The 14,123-nt window shown below is 41.1% G+C and overlaps 1 protein-coding gene across 7 annotated transcripts in view; it reads right to left on the bottom strand.

Moving 5' to 3' along the window:
• The window catches only part of SLC12A1 (solute carrier family 12 member 1), a 90,920-nt gene that overhangs the window by 1,946 nt on the left and 74,851 nt on the right, over window positions 1–14,123 (bottom strand). For all 7 annotated transcript variants that reach the window (XR_012788911.1, XM_075575652.1, XM_075575653.1 and 4 more), the window contains 5 exons: window positions 12,695–12,838; window positions 6,799–6,924; window positions 4,895–5,006; window positions 2,159–2,245; window positions 839–974 (listed from right to left, as the gene is read on the bottom strand). Coding sequence is in view for 6 of the 7 variants with exons in the window: in XM_075575652.1 (XP_075431767.1) it covers window positions 839–974; window positions 2,159–2,245; window positions 4,895–5,006; window positions 6,799–6,924; window positions 12,695–12,838 (605 nt within the window). In the remaining variant the exon portion in view is untranslated. The remainder of the gene's footprint in view (window positions 1–838; window positions 975–2,158; window positions 2,246–4,894; window positions 5,007–6,798; window positions 6,925–12,694; window positions 12,839–14,123) is intronic.

The raw sequence follows: 14,123 nt of genomic DNA on the forward strand, positions 1-14,123 counted from the left end.
AAATATTTTCCTCTCTGACAGATAGTGAACATTCTACCAAATACAACAAGGATGGCAAATGGGTCACCTTGTAGCTGCATTGTATACTGTATGTATGTATACCTCATTCTCTTAACTAGGTTAAAAAAGTGTTATCACTTAATTCATACTTGTTGGGGAGACTTTGAATGACAAATTAGATGTACAAGTAGAGTATTTGGGGAAATGGGAAGCCTAGGTGGACCCCGTGGCCCTTATCTTTCAATTGTTATATTTAGATGTTTTATGCTTTCCATCCCATCAAGAAGCTGTACCTCCTACTCCAGGGGTGGCCAACTCCAGTCCTCAGTCAACGACTGGCGACTGATTGGGCCACCTGTGCTGAAGCAGGGATATCCTGAAAAGCTGACCTGTTGGTGGCCCTTGAGGACTGGAGTTGGCCACACCCTGTCCTACACAGTAGATACATATGTTGACATGTCTATTATTATCAGAGGACATCCTAAATGTTGCACATACTGCATTAGATCCGTATATAAGGGTAAATGGGGAGGGGAACCCTTGCTCAGCTTATGTAAACAATGTATGTATATTTAGGTGCTACCTGGAATAAATTGTCATTATAGCAACAAGAAGAAAACAATCCCAGTTGGGTCAGCACTCCAATACCCGCAATGGCAGTTGCAGTAAGTGAGTAGTGAATAAGTTAATACTTTATTAGTAATTACGAATACAGTATTAAGTATTAACATACTGCATTAGCCTTGTTGGTTACTGAGCAGGAAAGAAGCCTTTAAGATGCAGGCCCTACATTATCACAAAATTCCCCATAATGTTGTTACTGGTAAAAGCGATTTACCTTTTCTTTGAACATCTCCAGCTCAGAATCTGTTATTTTCCATGGGTTTTCGCTTCGTATTTTCTCTGCAGTTGGTACATCTTTGGAGCTTTCGTGGATCCGGTAAGGTTCAATCATCTCTTCAAAAAATTTCCAGCTCAAACAACAATGACAAATGGTCTGTTAAATACCTCTTGTGCAGAATCCAAGAGCTCTCAAGCAGCAAATGTAATGAACGTTCCTCCCTAAATAAAGTTCTATATTCTTTAAAATTATATCCGAAACAGCACCTGTGCCAAGTTAATCAAGAAGTTAGTCAGAAAATAAAGATATACAGTATGTATAATTGTGCAGTTTAGTCTAGCAATGCTTCAGTCCACCCAGAGACTTTGGTCAAGTATATTATACTGTAGGTGGAATATGTTCAGCGAGGTGCACCTGTGAAGTGGTTACCAAAAGTATTCTGCCGTTGACCGTACCATGTACCGATTAGCTGGAAACTCCACTCATCATTTATTTTTTATTTTTTTTAAACTTACAACAGAATGTGATTACCGCTGGGTTCACCAAACTTTTTCTTCCACGGTTTCCAAAATCTAGGATGTATTTTAGCTTCTTCAACTGGAGGGTTTCTTGAAATAAACACATGCACTCGTACTACCCCGTATTCCATTTGTTTTGATTTCAGCCTATCATCCTGTTGCCATTGCTTTGCCCTCCCCATTGTATCTTCCCAGTCAAAAGTTACCGGGACAGGCACAGATGCCCCCCTATTCAATATGCTTTGAAGCCATCTTTCCCTTGCTCTGGGAGGGTTTCAGTCCAATATTTTCATGGTGCTGACATCTTCCACAGCGTGTTGAGGATGGAGCTGACTGCATCACGGCATACTGAATACAGGCTTAGTTTTATTCCAGAGACACGCTTATATTGGCAAGAGATAGTGGAAAACGCTATCAACAGACAGAACATGATTGGCAAATCCATTATAGCCTGACATTTAGACCTCCAACCTCTTTGACTTATCTATGCAAAATTACAGACTCTGTCTGGCAGGAAGATGGAAGTATTTTTTTAGTAAGTGAGTCAAACTTTCTTCAAGTAAATTGTTAATTGATAATGAAACATGCAGTGTTGTTTTAATGAGGAAATTATCCATTCTTACGCGTGTTTATATGCACGCCTTACTTATATTCTCCCTTGAACCAAAGAATTAGTATGTTTAAATACAACAGTATTAAAATCACAGCAATAGGACAATTATAAGACAAGAAGTCCATTAAAAATTTTATTAGAAGCTGTGTGACTACACATATATCAAATAACTGCAATGCTTCATACCTTTCTTTGCTTGGCTTTGAATTAATGTCTCCAATAATATGAATATCTGCAAATTTAATGCGGAATTTGCTCAAAAGCGAAGCCATCCTAGGAAGATAATAATAAAAAAATACGCTGACACTTTTAATATTGACCTTACAACAGAGAAAAAACGGTTCGGAAAATGCCAGGAGATGCTATACATTGTTGAATAATTGATGTGCACCTACTCTTGTACCAAACACACGAAAAGGCATATTATTACCCCATTTCCTTGCCAGAGCAAGGGTAGTAAACTGGATGACATTCTGATGGTACATATGTTAAATATTATGATAGCTATTTACAAATCAGGTTAAACACGCTGGCATTGTATAATTTAGCATTTGACCAATCCACGCTAAGTAACCTCCATTTTTTTTTTTTTTTTTTTTAACCAGATGGGAACCGGAGGTCCTCCAGAGCTGAACCGCACTCCTGGGACCCCTTGATTTTACTTCCTGGTTGTTAACGGGGATTTAAATGGCCATCCAATAAGTAGCCACAACCGATGATGTTGCAGCTTCCTATTGGCCAGAGATTTGGCAGCCATTTTGTTGTTCCCCCTAAGGGAGATTTAACCCCGGTAACTTTTATCTCTGGAACTCAGGGGTCCTAGGAGCTGAAAATAGTGATGTTTGGGTCAGGGGGACCCCCAGTTCCCATCCTCTATAAAAATGGTGGCTATAAAATACAAATAGAAGGAGCAGCTCTTTTCATTGTAAATTAGAAAAATCGTTAGAACCTGGTTGATTGGCTGCCCTCGATGACCGAACTTGGGAAACCCTGTCTTAGGATGCACCCTTCTTGGAACAGAGAAAGGCACTTATCAAAATCCTGTTGCCTTACCCTCACTCAGTGTTGCACTATTGGCTGTACATATTATATAGAATGTTTCGATGGGCCAAGAAGGTCATTTACATTGGCAGTGAGAAACATAGTTTCATCTTAAGTTCTCTCAATCCAGTCATGGACAACAAGCCTGGACTGCATCTTACTTTCAGGTTTCAAAACAAATACTGTAGTAAGATATACATCTCTATGACTATTAGTTAATCTGTGATAGTGCCGATTGAAGAAATTACCTCTGGAGCGTGCTTTCGGCTGCATGGTGCAGTAGAGGAATCCAATGTAGGAAAAAACAGAGCACAGCAGACAACAACGGGGGCTAAGCACAGGCCAAAGTGGTTAAAATCAATTTATTAGAAAACGGGTGGCAGCATGGAGGACAGCATGGAGGAGTACCTCTTATACTCCTCCAGAGGAGTACCTCCTCTTAGAGGTACTGCTCCATACCGCCCCCCCCCCCCCATGCTGTCACCCTTTTCCTAATAAATTGTTTTTAACCACATTGGCCTGTGCTTAGCCCCGTTTTTGTCTGCTGTGCTCCGTTTTTTCCAACATTGGATTCCTCTACCATATTTCAAAATAATCATGACAGAAAACTCTAGTTTTCAATTTTATCTTCCACCATAACACTATCAATTTTGAATAAATTGATTTTCTCCATTTTTTTAATTTTTTTTATTGTTTTCTGGCAGTCTACTTTTTTTCTTGCTTTTTAAATTCTTTAATGCTTTTTAACAGTATTCCACTGTACCAAGTTACATCTGAATTTCTCTTTGGTTGTTCAGAAATTGTTTGGAAAAGTTTTCATCCTCCAAGTCTATTGTACTGCACTACGGATTATGTTGTGGTGCTTTAAATAAATGATTAAGTAAACAATAAGACTAGGAGCTACAAAATGATGCTAGACTGAACACACAACACACACCTTTACTTCAAGTACACAAGTATGATTAAAACCATCTCAAAGTGTGTAATGTGTAACTGTAAGGCTGAGTCCATAGAGAGTGCAGCCGTGCGGAGGCGCGCGGAGGCTGAGGGAAAGCGGGTGCTTTCCCTGGCCTTACAACGCGCCCTGTCCGGGGGCGTGTCTATGGGCAGGCCAGTGACGTCACGGAGCTGGTTGGCCTCGTTGGGCGAACCGCTCACGTGACCGGCCCTCCGCTCCCCTCAGCGCTGAAATTTGAAAAATTCTGTCTGCTGCAGGAATTGTGCGCGAGCCCCTGCTAAAGCCGCTGTCATTGCGGCGGCAGGGGCTCACTGACAAGCGTGAGCGCGGGTCAGCGGCTAAGCGCTGACCATACCCGCGGCTTAAGAGTCAGAACTTTAAACTCTGACAAACATTTACATTATAATTGTTCAGGTCACAAAAACACATTGCTCTTGCAATTAGAGAAAGAACATGGCCATCTTTTTTTCAGCTGCAAATCCGACTTCTCTCAGTTGAAAGTTCTGACTGAGGCTGGGCTCAGACAGCAGGCGATGCGGCGTGCGCGCGCACGTCCGTCGCAAATTTGGGTTGTGCGATGGGAGTTTGTAATTTGGGGCTACAGTCGTTTGACGCGAGCTGGTTTAGCCAATAGAGGCGAACCAGCTCCGTGACGCGTTCGTTACATGCCCCCGCCATGCCCCCAAACGCCGCGATCTGGCTCCTGCTGTTTGAGCACAGATCGCTGTGATGCAGGAGCACGCGGCAGGGGCGCGAACGCTAGCAAGCTGCCGTAGCAGCCTGTCTGAGCGAGCCCTTATGTACAATCCCATAAACTGTATTACTTGACATTAGCAATTCCTCTTTGCTGGCTACAAGTACAAAAATGTCTACACTTGGAACACAAATGAAAGCCATTTCAACATAATACATGCAATAGTTACATCAGCTTGTCATCATCAAGACGGTTCAGTTTTCCTCCAATAAATATTCGGAGTTTGCAATCCTTCCACTTTTTTCTAATGGTCAGAATATGTGGAATAAGAAGGGTCAGACCTGTGAAATGCAAATATGTTTTGTGAATCTTCAGCCATCAGCTGTCATTTATATTTTAACGGGAGACTAAGCAACATGACCACGCTATACATGTTAAAAATAAATAAATAAATAAATAAATATATATATATAAATCTGCATCTGCTAAACTCTGGTCCTCAAGGGCCACCAACAGGCCAGGTTTTAGGGATATTCCTGCTTCAGCACAGGTGGCTCAATCAGTGGCTCAGTCTTTGAGCCACCTGTGCTGAAGCTTGGACTGATTGAGCCACCTGTGCTGAAGCAGGGACTGATTGAGCCACCTGTGCTGAAGCTGGGACGATTGAGTCACCTGTGCTGAAGCTGGGACGGATTGAGCCACCTGTTCTGAAGAAGGGATATCCTTAAAACCTGGCATGTTGGGGGTTCTTGAGGACTGGAGTTGGCCACCCCGGGGTGCTAGACAGTCGTGTTGTGCATATTGTTCTTACATCCGCTGTTAAGCTAACGCTTCACAGAATAAATACATGACAAGCTTCAGAGACTGGAGTCCTGCTTTCCTAGTTATATTGGAACACATGTTTAGCTACAGCCCCTCTTCAAACAGCTCAGTGCTGAAGTGACTTGCTGAATATTAAAAAGCTACGAAGAGCTAATGTGCTTTTCTTAAATTATTCGACAAACAGTTTCCAAATTGCATTTTGTGGATCTCCTAAGGCCTAGCAACAAATTAGTACAATGTAGATTTTTACTGCTATTTCAATCGTCTCCTAAAATACCAGTCTCTAACACATAGCAGTGCCTCTTTTTGTGTGTATATATATATATATATATATATACAGGCAGTCCTCGGTTATCCGACACAATGCGTTACTCAAAATGGCGTTGGATAGCGAAACGTTGTAAAGCGAAACACGTTTTCCCATAGGAACACTTTAAATGAAAGGTTCCGTTCCTGAAGGCATTTTTTATGCTAAAATACACAAAATATTTTACGCAGACAATAAGATATGCAGCACACACATAAATTATATACTGTATTATATAATATAACATAATATATAATATAAATAATATATTATATAGTATAATATATATATATATTATATACACATAAACAACTTTGCAAAGCGTCGTGAGAGCGTTGGATAAGCCGTTTTAGCGTTGTAAAAATGAACATAGGTATGCATTGCATAGCGTTGGATAAGCCATTCGTTGCAAAACAAGGACTGCCTGTATATATACATACACACACACACATACACACATATATATGTATGAGCTCCGCGGACCCCCTGTTTCCTGAGATACATACCGCTAAAGGTGCTGCTGGTATCTCATGGAAGTTCAACGCAGACTAATAGGAAGCTACGATGGATGATGTTGCGGCTTCCGATTGGCCGCATAACACGGAAGTTTAAACCTCCATATTGTTCAACCTGGAGAGACCGTACCCGGGGCACCTCTGGGATGTATGCTACATGCTATACTATATATACACTATACTATACATACTGTGTGTGTATATATATATATATATATATATATATATATATATATATATATATATATTGTGTGATCTGGATTATTACATTCAATATATTTTGCATTGTAATGTTTGTATACAGTATATTAACACTGTGGATTAATTTGCTTGCATATGCCCTGTGATATTAATTCTTTCCATTTCACAAATGTATTTACTTATTTATAAAAATGTTTTACCCGGAAGTAATACATTGAGAGTTACCTCTCGCTTTCACGTAAGTCACAGATCGTGTTTTGTCGTCAGGTGCACCTTTGCGTTTCTTACCTCCATCATCAAACAGCCACCAGACATCGATCGTCCCCTTTCCTTGCATCTTTTTAAACTGTGTGCTGGCTTCCACCAGTTTCTGATTGTAGTCACCGCCATGCATTGGTGGAAGTGTGCCGACATCTGAAATATACAGAAAATAGACATGGATCTTATCTATATTGTGAGAAACAATCTTTCCTCTAACATTTTATATGCTGCAAGAAAGCCATTATGAAAAATGTAAATATTTACTCTCCATGATGGTGGAAATTGAATTTGATCATGAATCTTATACATTTAAAGCCATAATGAAAAATGGGGGACTTGTGCATTCTGGAATACAAATGCCTTCTTGCATAAGCTTGGTAAAGATGAGTAAAATCTCATTTAAAGAGTGACGAGAATCTACAAATGATGAAATGTATATATAATCATTACCTAGTTACTGGATCGTTTTATTGCTCAGAATGCACTATACTCTACACTCAAATGTTGGATGGAAGAGCAACATATTTGCTATGTTTTGTTCCTCTCCAGCACAGAAGGGGTTACATTTGTATTTGCTCTACACAGGCAGGTCTCGGTTATCCAACGGTATCCGTTCTGGAAGTAGCGTTGAATAGTGAAACCGTTGTAAAGTGAGTCCCATGTTAATCAGTGGCGGTGAGTGTCGGATAACGCATTCAGGCGTTGGATAAACAGGAATATGGAGAATATGGAGAACAAAAAGCGCACTAGCAAAAACGGAGCAGGAAGGACCCAAAAAACAAAAATAATTAAAAGGGCACTTTAATGTGACAAGAGACCCATCCAACGCGTTTCGAACGTCACAGCGTTCTTTTTCAAGGATTGGATAAAGCATTCCGGTGTCGAAAACAGCCCATTGGGTAGCGTTGGATATGCCATTCGTTGTAAAGTGAAACGTTGGATAGCAAGGACTCCCTGTACTAGGATATGTGCAGCTGTTGCTAGCATACATGCAACTACTGAGCACTTAGTAACAGCCCTACTGAGTTGACGAGTCTGGAGTGAAAACTAACGCCTCCCACAAGTCATGAGCAGCATATGTTGCTTCAATAGGATGTTTCCTTTGTACTATGTACTTTACTGTCTCTATGCGTTGCTTAAAGCTGCAGACCAAGCAATATCCCACGTGTGCTTTTTTTAAAAAGAAATCAGTTCTGTACTATAAGAAAATACTAGTAGCATTTTTTTTAAACAACTCTGAATTACATTTTTTAATGTATCTTAATGTAACAAGCGTTCCCCGCACTCCGAATGAATGTAAAAGAATCAATGATACTTGAAATGCTGATAAGTACTAATGAGCAAAAGTGAAGAACATGAATCGACAGTGTGCAAAAAAACGCAAAATCACATAAAGTGAACAGGAGGGTGAGGGAAGGGGGAAAAATCACTAAAAAGTGAGGGATATGATAAAGAAATCCCTATCAGGGAAGGAAGTGGGTGCGGTGAGACATAATTTTATGGGATTTGCGTTTTTTTGCACACTGTCAATTCATGTTCTTCACTTTTGCTCATTAATACATATCAGCATTTCAAGTATCATTGATTCTTTTGTATTTATTCGGAGTGCGGGGAACACTTTTTGTGTTCTATATGTCCTTAGGAGAGATTAAGGGTCTCTTCATTGTTCCCCAGCATCCACCACATACTTATATTCCTAATATATTTAATACAATAGGTAGTGCGGCCTATACAACATACTTTCTTAATGTAACAAGCATTTTTGTTTCTATAGCAACCATTTACAAAGTCACATCCCCTTCCTGTTCTGAAACAGGCTCTGGCACACCCCTTTATGAGCCCTGTCCACTCTCAAGCAGTGCACTAGTATCTAGTGACTGCCTGGTCACATGATCTTCCCCACAGAACTTGGCATCTTTGGTCCTCTTCTGCTGCACTGACAGCCATTTAGTGAACCCCCGAGCCGAATCTTCACCAATCGATCAAAGGAGAATGGATTGAGCAGCAATTTAGCTAATTACTTATCATTGTGTGGATTGTATTAGTGCACATATTAAAGGAAAAATAAAATAAAAAAACGGCAGCATGGACTGCTGCTTTAAGGAGAATCACAGAGCAATTAAAGTGATAGAGTGGCTGTCATATGGATGCTATGAGGAAAGATTAGCAGCACTGGACATGTTCAGTAAAGTAATGGGAGAGATGATAAACACTATCTTGGATTTTAAAGTGTCTAAAGATATGTATTTACAATGAGAGGCACTTGTATATATTTTGTGCCTTGACTTTTCTCTGTAGGAAGTCTTAGCATCATTTTCTTTGCAAGGCATGACAAGAGAGTGAGTGAAGGTGTGAGAGATACGGAAACTATTTGTTTAATTGGCTTTCAGTGGCAACAAAAAAGTGAGGTCAGGTGCGGATTCTGAGATTTTGCAGATATTTGAAAGAAAACAATGAAAGCAAATTAATATGGATTAAAATGTAGCCTCAGGGGTGGGAAACTCCAGTCCTCAGCCCTGCTTCAGCACAGGTGGCTCAATCAGTGGCTGCCTTTGACTGAGCCACTGATTGAGCCATCTGTGCAGAAGCACGGATATCCTGAAAACCTGACCTGTTGGTGGCCCTTGGGGACTGGAGTTGCCTTCCCTCTGGTCTAACTACAGCTCTAAAAACCAACATACATTTTACAGAGTGCTATATAAGCGAATGGCGTTTGGCTGACTGGTGTTAAATAGGCCTGGTAGATACTACATGGAATAAGAGAATTCAGAATGCATCTGCAGAGGACCACAGCAGTGTTTTTCAACCAGGGTTCCTTGGGTTCCCCGGGTATCCCTAAAGGGTTCCCTGCAATTTTCAGGTCATTTAAAATTGTACCAAATAGAGAAGAGTTTACAGTGCATCTGATCTCAAACACGCTAATAGAGAGGGTTGGGGTTCCTTACATTGCATCTGATCTCTGACGCGCTATTAGAGAGGGTTGAGGTTCCTTACAATGCATCTGATATCAGACGCGCTATTAGAGAGGGTTGGGGTTCCTTACAATGCATCTGATCTCAGACACGCTATTAGAGAGGGTTGAGGTTCCTTACAATGCATCTGATCTCAGACACGCTATTAGAGAGGGTTTGGGTTCTTTACAATGTATTTGATCTCAGAAGCGCTATTAGAGAGGGTTGTGTTCAATAGAATTTCACATTATAATTATAGGGTTCCTTAAGCAAAAAAGATTGGAAACCACTGGACTACAGACCAGCAGAAAATGGAAACATTAACAGGAACAAACTTTTTCACAAATAACCTTATAATAATGTTTAAAGTTGTTCTACTCCTTATGGCTTTGCCTTGATTACATTTCTCTGTAATGTACATGACACACATCCTCAAAGAATTCTATCTGCTAAACGCTTGTGTAGGAGGCTGATAACTCCTGTGTAAGCAGGTTGAAATGGATACTTAAATGACACATCATCAGGAAACCCAAAAGCCTGCCTTTTTCTCAAATACTCTTTTTAATTATTGTTTGCTCTTGTATAGCGCTGCTAGTTTTACGTAGCGCTTTACAGAGACATTTTGCAGGCATGAATCCCTGCCCTGTGGAGCTTACAATCTAATTTATAGCAGTGGGAAGAAAATAATCATGCTACAATTTATAAAAGGTACTGAGTAACTATTTCTATCCACTAAACATATATGTTTACAACGAACCACAATCTCTCCGGCAATTAATAGCTACAGTACCGTCCCATCCTGTATTGTATCCTTCCTTGTGTTTGGTCTCTTTTATAACCTTAAATGTTTTCTTCTTTTGCCCTTTTTGTAACTGTGAAGCGCTTTGAGTCCCATTGGGAGAAAAGCACGATATACCTATTATTCTTTATATTTTGTTCTGGCTACCTAATCCACTCCAGTACATCTCTCTTCCCACCAACGTATCAACAGTGAGGTTGGGCTCGTCTCATTGACGATGCAGGGGGAAGGATGCAGAAGAAAAAGAAAGAAATGAGATTTTCTCTTTAGTAAGGACAGAAGCAGAAAAGAAAGCTATCCATGTGTATCAGATGTCCTTTTCCAGAGACTGCACTGCAATTTATCAGTGTTTGGGTGATCTTTTTGTTATCTTTCAGTGTATAAATAGTTTTTGACAAGATAACTCAACCACAGTTATCAGCTGGCATGCAGCAGCATATCTATCTCAGTGACCCTGTCAACACCAACGCGCACACAATCACAAATCCCATGCATATCATTTGTATACCTGCAGACAAATAAAATCATCTTTTTAGTCAGGGAGAGAAAAATTAGATCAGATTACGACACATGAGCAGTTTTCAGAGGACAGGAAATGTTTTGAAATGTGAAAGTTGATCATACACACTAATGTGCTCAAACTCCGACAAGTCCAAAAGTTTTCTATTGCAATTAAATGCAGACAACGGTGTTTAGTTCAGCGGGTGCAGAAGTGTTAATATTCAGTTATATGTCTGTTTGCAGTGCAGAGAACGTTACAGTTTCATGCAGCCATGTCTGAGGTGGAAAGGTAGCAGCATGCACCTTCCAAGCAGATACAAGGGGGACTTAAAGCAATGTTATATTTACCTTTGGGGTAAATGCTATATACTGAGAAGTGGCCGTGCAGGCTGTTTTCAGATGAAAATCCCCAATGACTTAATACCGGCCAAACAGTAGCTTCAGAGAATATAGACTTTACAGCCTGGGGTCGCATATATCTGCTAGGTTCAAAGTGGCATAGCTCTCTCATCAAGGTGCAATGTGAGTATCGCACCCAAATCTGGCAGTACCTGCCACTGAATTCAATACCACCGGATCAGGGGGGGGGGGGTGAACCCTGCATCGCGGCTTGATGAATCCCAGCCTATGGAGCTTATTCAATAATGCCGATTTCGCTCATCGTACCGTGATCGTTCGAAAACTTTTATTGACTTCAACTGAGGTTTCCGGCTGATTGCGGTTCAAATTGGGCGCATCAGGGATTTTTCAATAAGCCCCACAGAGGTAATCTAATACAGGGGTGCTCAACACCAGTCCTCAAGACCCCCAAAAAGGTCAGGTCTCAAGGATATCCCAGCTTCAGCACAGGTGGCTTAATCAGGCCCTGCTTCAGCACAGGTGGCTCAATCAGTCCCAGCTTCAGCACAGGTGGCTCAATCAATCAAAACCACTGATTGAGCCACCTGAGCTGAAGCTGGGATATCCTTAAAACCTGACCTGTTGGACTGGGAGGGGTGACTGGAGCTGAGCACCCCTGGTCTAAGATACCAGTGGCTGAAATAGAAAAATCTTTGCCTTGCTACAACACACAATATTGTGAGTTTAATTCACAGATGGTTAATTATGGTTATGGCAGAAAATGGACCAGTAAGCATGTATAGTCAAGACTAACGTATAAAGAAAAATGTCACATCTCTTTTAATGTACTTATTTTTGTAATATATGTTGTTTTGTGTGCATACATAAGTGGTAGCGTAGGCTGCTTACAATGCAAAAGGTGTAAACTTCCTTCCAGCCAAATGCAAATGTTACTATAGGAAAGGCAAACTATATATTTAGTATAAAGTATTTTGACAGTTGGAAATAACATAAATAGTTGTAAGTGGAGATGTTTGGAACGTATATAAATTATGCTGCTATTTCTTCAGGCTCCAATTTTAATTTAGATGAAGTCATATATTTTGCTTCTGGTTAACGATTTTGCAAAATGAAATAACCTTGTAAAAAAATTTAACTGCACTTTACCTTCTGAAATATTTATTAGCACAAACTACAGAGTTTGGACATATTTTTTTTTCCCAAACAGCAGTTTCAACTCACCCACTGCTGGAGAAATGCAGCATTATTTAAAGGCAAAGTGAGGAACACGTTCTCGGTGGAACTTCAAATGAAAACAGTGCAATAAAGTTACCTTTTTTCGATAAATGCTTTGCCATATTTAGCTTGGAGGCTTTGTTAAAAAGCTTGCGAATTCCACGATTTCCTTCCTGAAATTCGTTATCTCTAATGGTAGCTTCGAGAGCCAATCTCTCTTGTTCTAGCCGTTCCATCTCACCTGAGAAACCAAAAGAAAATACAACAGAGTATGTGAATTTTTGGGGGAGAAGTTCCTTTTTTTTTTAAACTCTTAACTTGAACCATTTTGCGTTTCTGAAACACTTAACGGGTATTATTTGATCACATCTTTTCCAACATTAACCAACTGGATTTGCCCAGTGCCGGCTTGATGGCGGTGTCGTCGCGCCATGCCCCGCGCTTACAGAGGTCCTGCGCTCTTCCCCTCAACAGTTAAACTGATGGCCAGGGGAGAGTACCTCTTACCTTCCACCCGGTTTCTCTTCTCCGGCATCGCCTCATCTCTGCGACGTCACGTTGCCATGACAACGTGACGCCGGGATATCGCTGAGATGCCGGAGCAGGTAAGAGGCTCTCCCCCCCGTCACTGAGCCCCGCTTTATTTCAAGCCAGTTCTGGTTTACCCAACACGTCTGGGCTCTTATTCTACATAGTCCGATGTGGCCATTCAGGATGTTTCGGGTGAAGTTCCCCATTGGACTACATAGAATTACCCCCTTTGTGTTGAATGTGGCTGTCGAATAGAAAGAATAGTTATTGTGACAAGAAGTACATTTTGTAAATGATCGTCTTCCATTAATTTGGGGTATTTGTGGCTTAGCTCCTTGGGAAAGAACTCTTGAGAGACCTTTAAGCACAGATGATGGGACTGTGCACAGGTATTTTGCCATTAAATTGGTAATTGTGAATCGCTCATAAAAGTGAGTGTTAGGGCAGGGGTGCTCAACTCCAGTCCTCAAGACCCCTAACCGGGCAGGTTCTTAGGATATCCCGGCTTCAGCACAGGTGGCTCAATCAGTCCCTGCTTCAGCACAGGTGGCTCAATCAGTCCCTGCTTCAGCACAGGTGGTTCAACCAGAGGCTCAGTCGAAGACTGGGATATCCTGAAAACCTGACCTGTTGGGAGAGCTTGAGGACAGGATTTGAGCACCCCTGCGTTAGGGTTAGAGATGGGCGAATTTTTCGGGGGCGAGTTTGGGTCCACCTCGGATTGGCCGGTTCCTTTGGTCCACGGATTTCCATGGATCAGTCTCTAAAATCGCAATTCGCCTTTTGCGGAATCCATACGCGGATTGCTGAATCTGCGGATTTGATTCTTAAAATCCACCAGCGAATTGTACCCAAAGGCGGTTTTGGATTAATCCACAGGGATTGAAACTGTAAAAACCCGCCAACGGATTTCACACTGCGGAACGGATTCTGAATGGCAAACACGGGAAAATCCAGGAGACGGATTTGGACTGGTTCGCTCGTCTCCTGTAAGG

The sequence above is a fragment of the Ascaphus truei genome, chromosome 18 (assembly GCF_040206685.1).
Source record: "Ascaphus truei isolate aAscTru1 chromosome 18, aAscTru1.hap1, whole genome shotgun sequence".
In the NCBI taxonomy this organism is placed as follows: domain Eukaryota; kingdom Metazoa; phylum Chordata; class Amphibia; order Anura; family Ascaphidae; genus Ascaphus; species Ascaphus truei.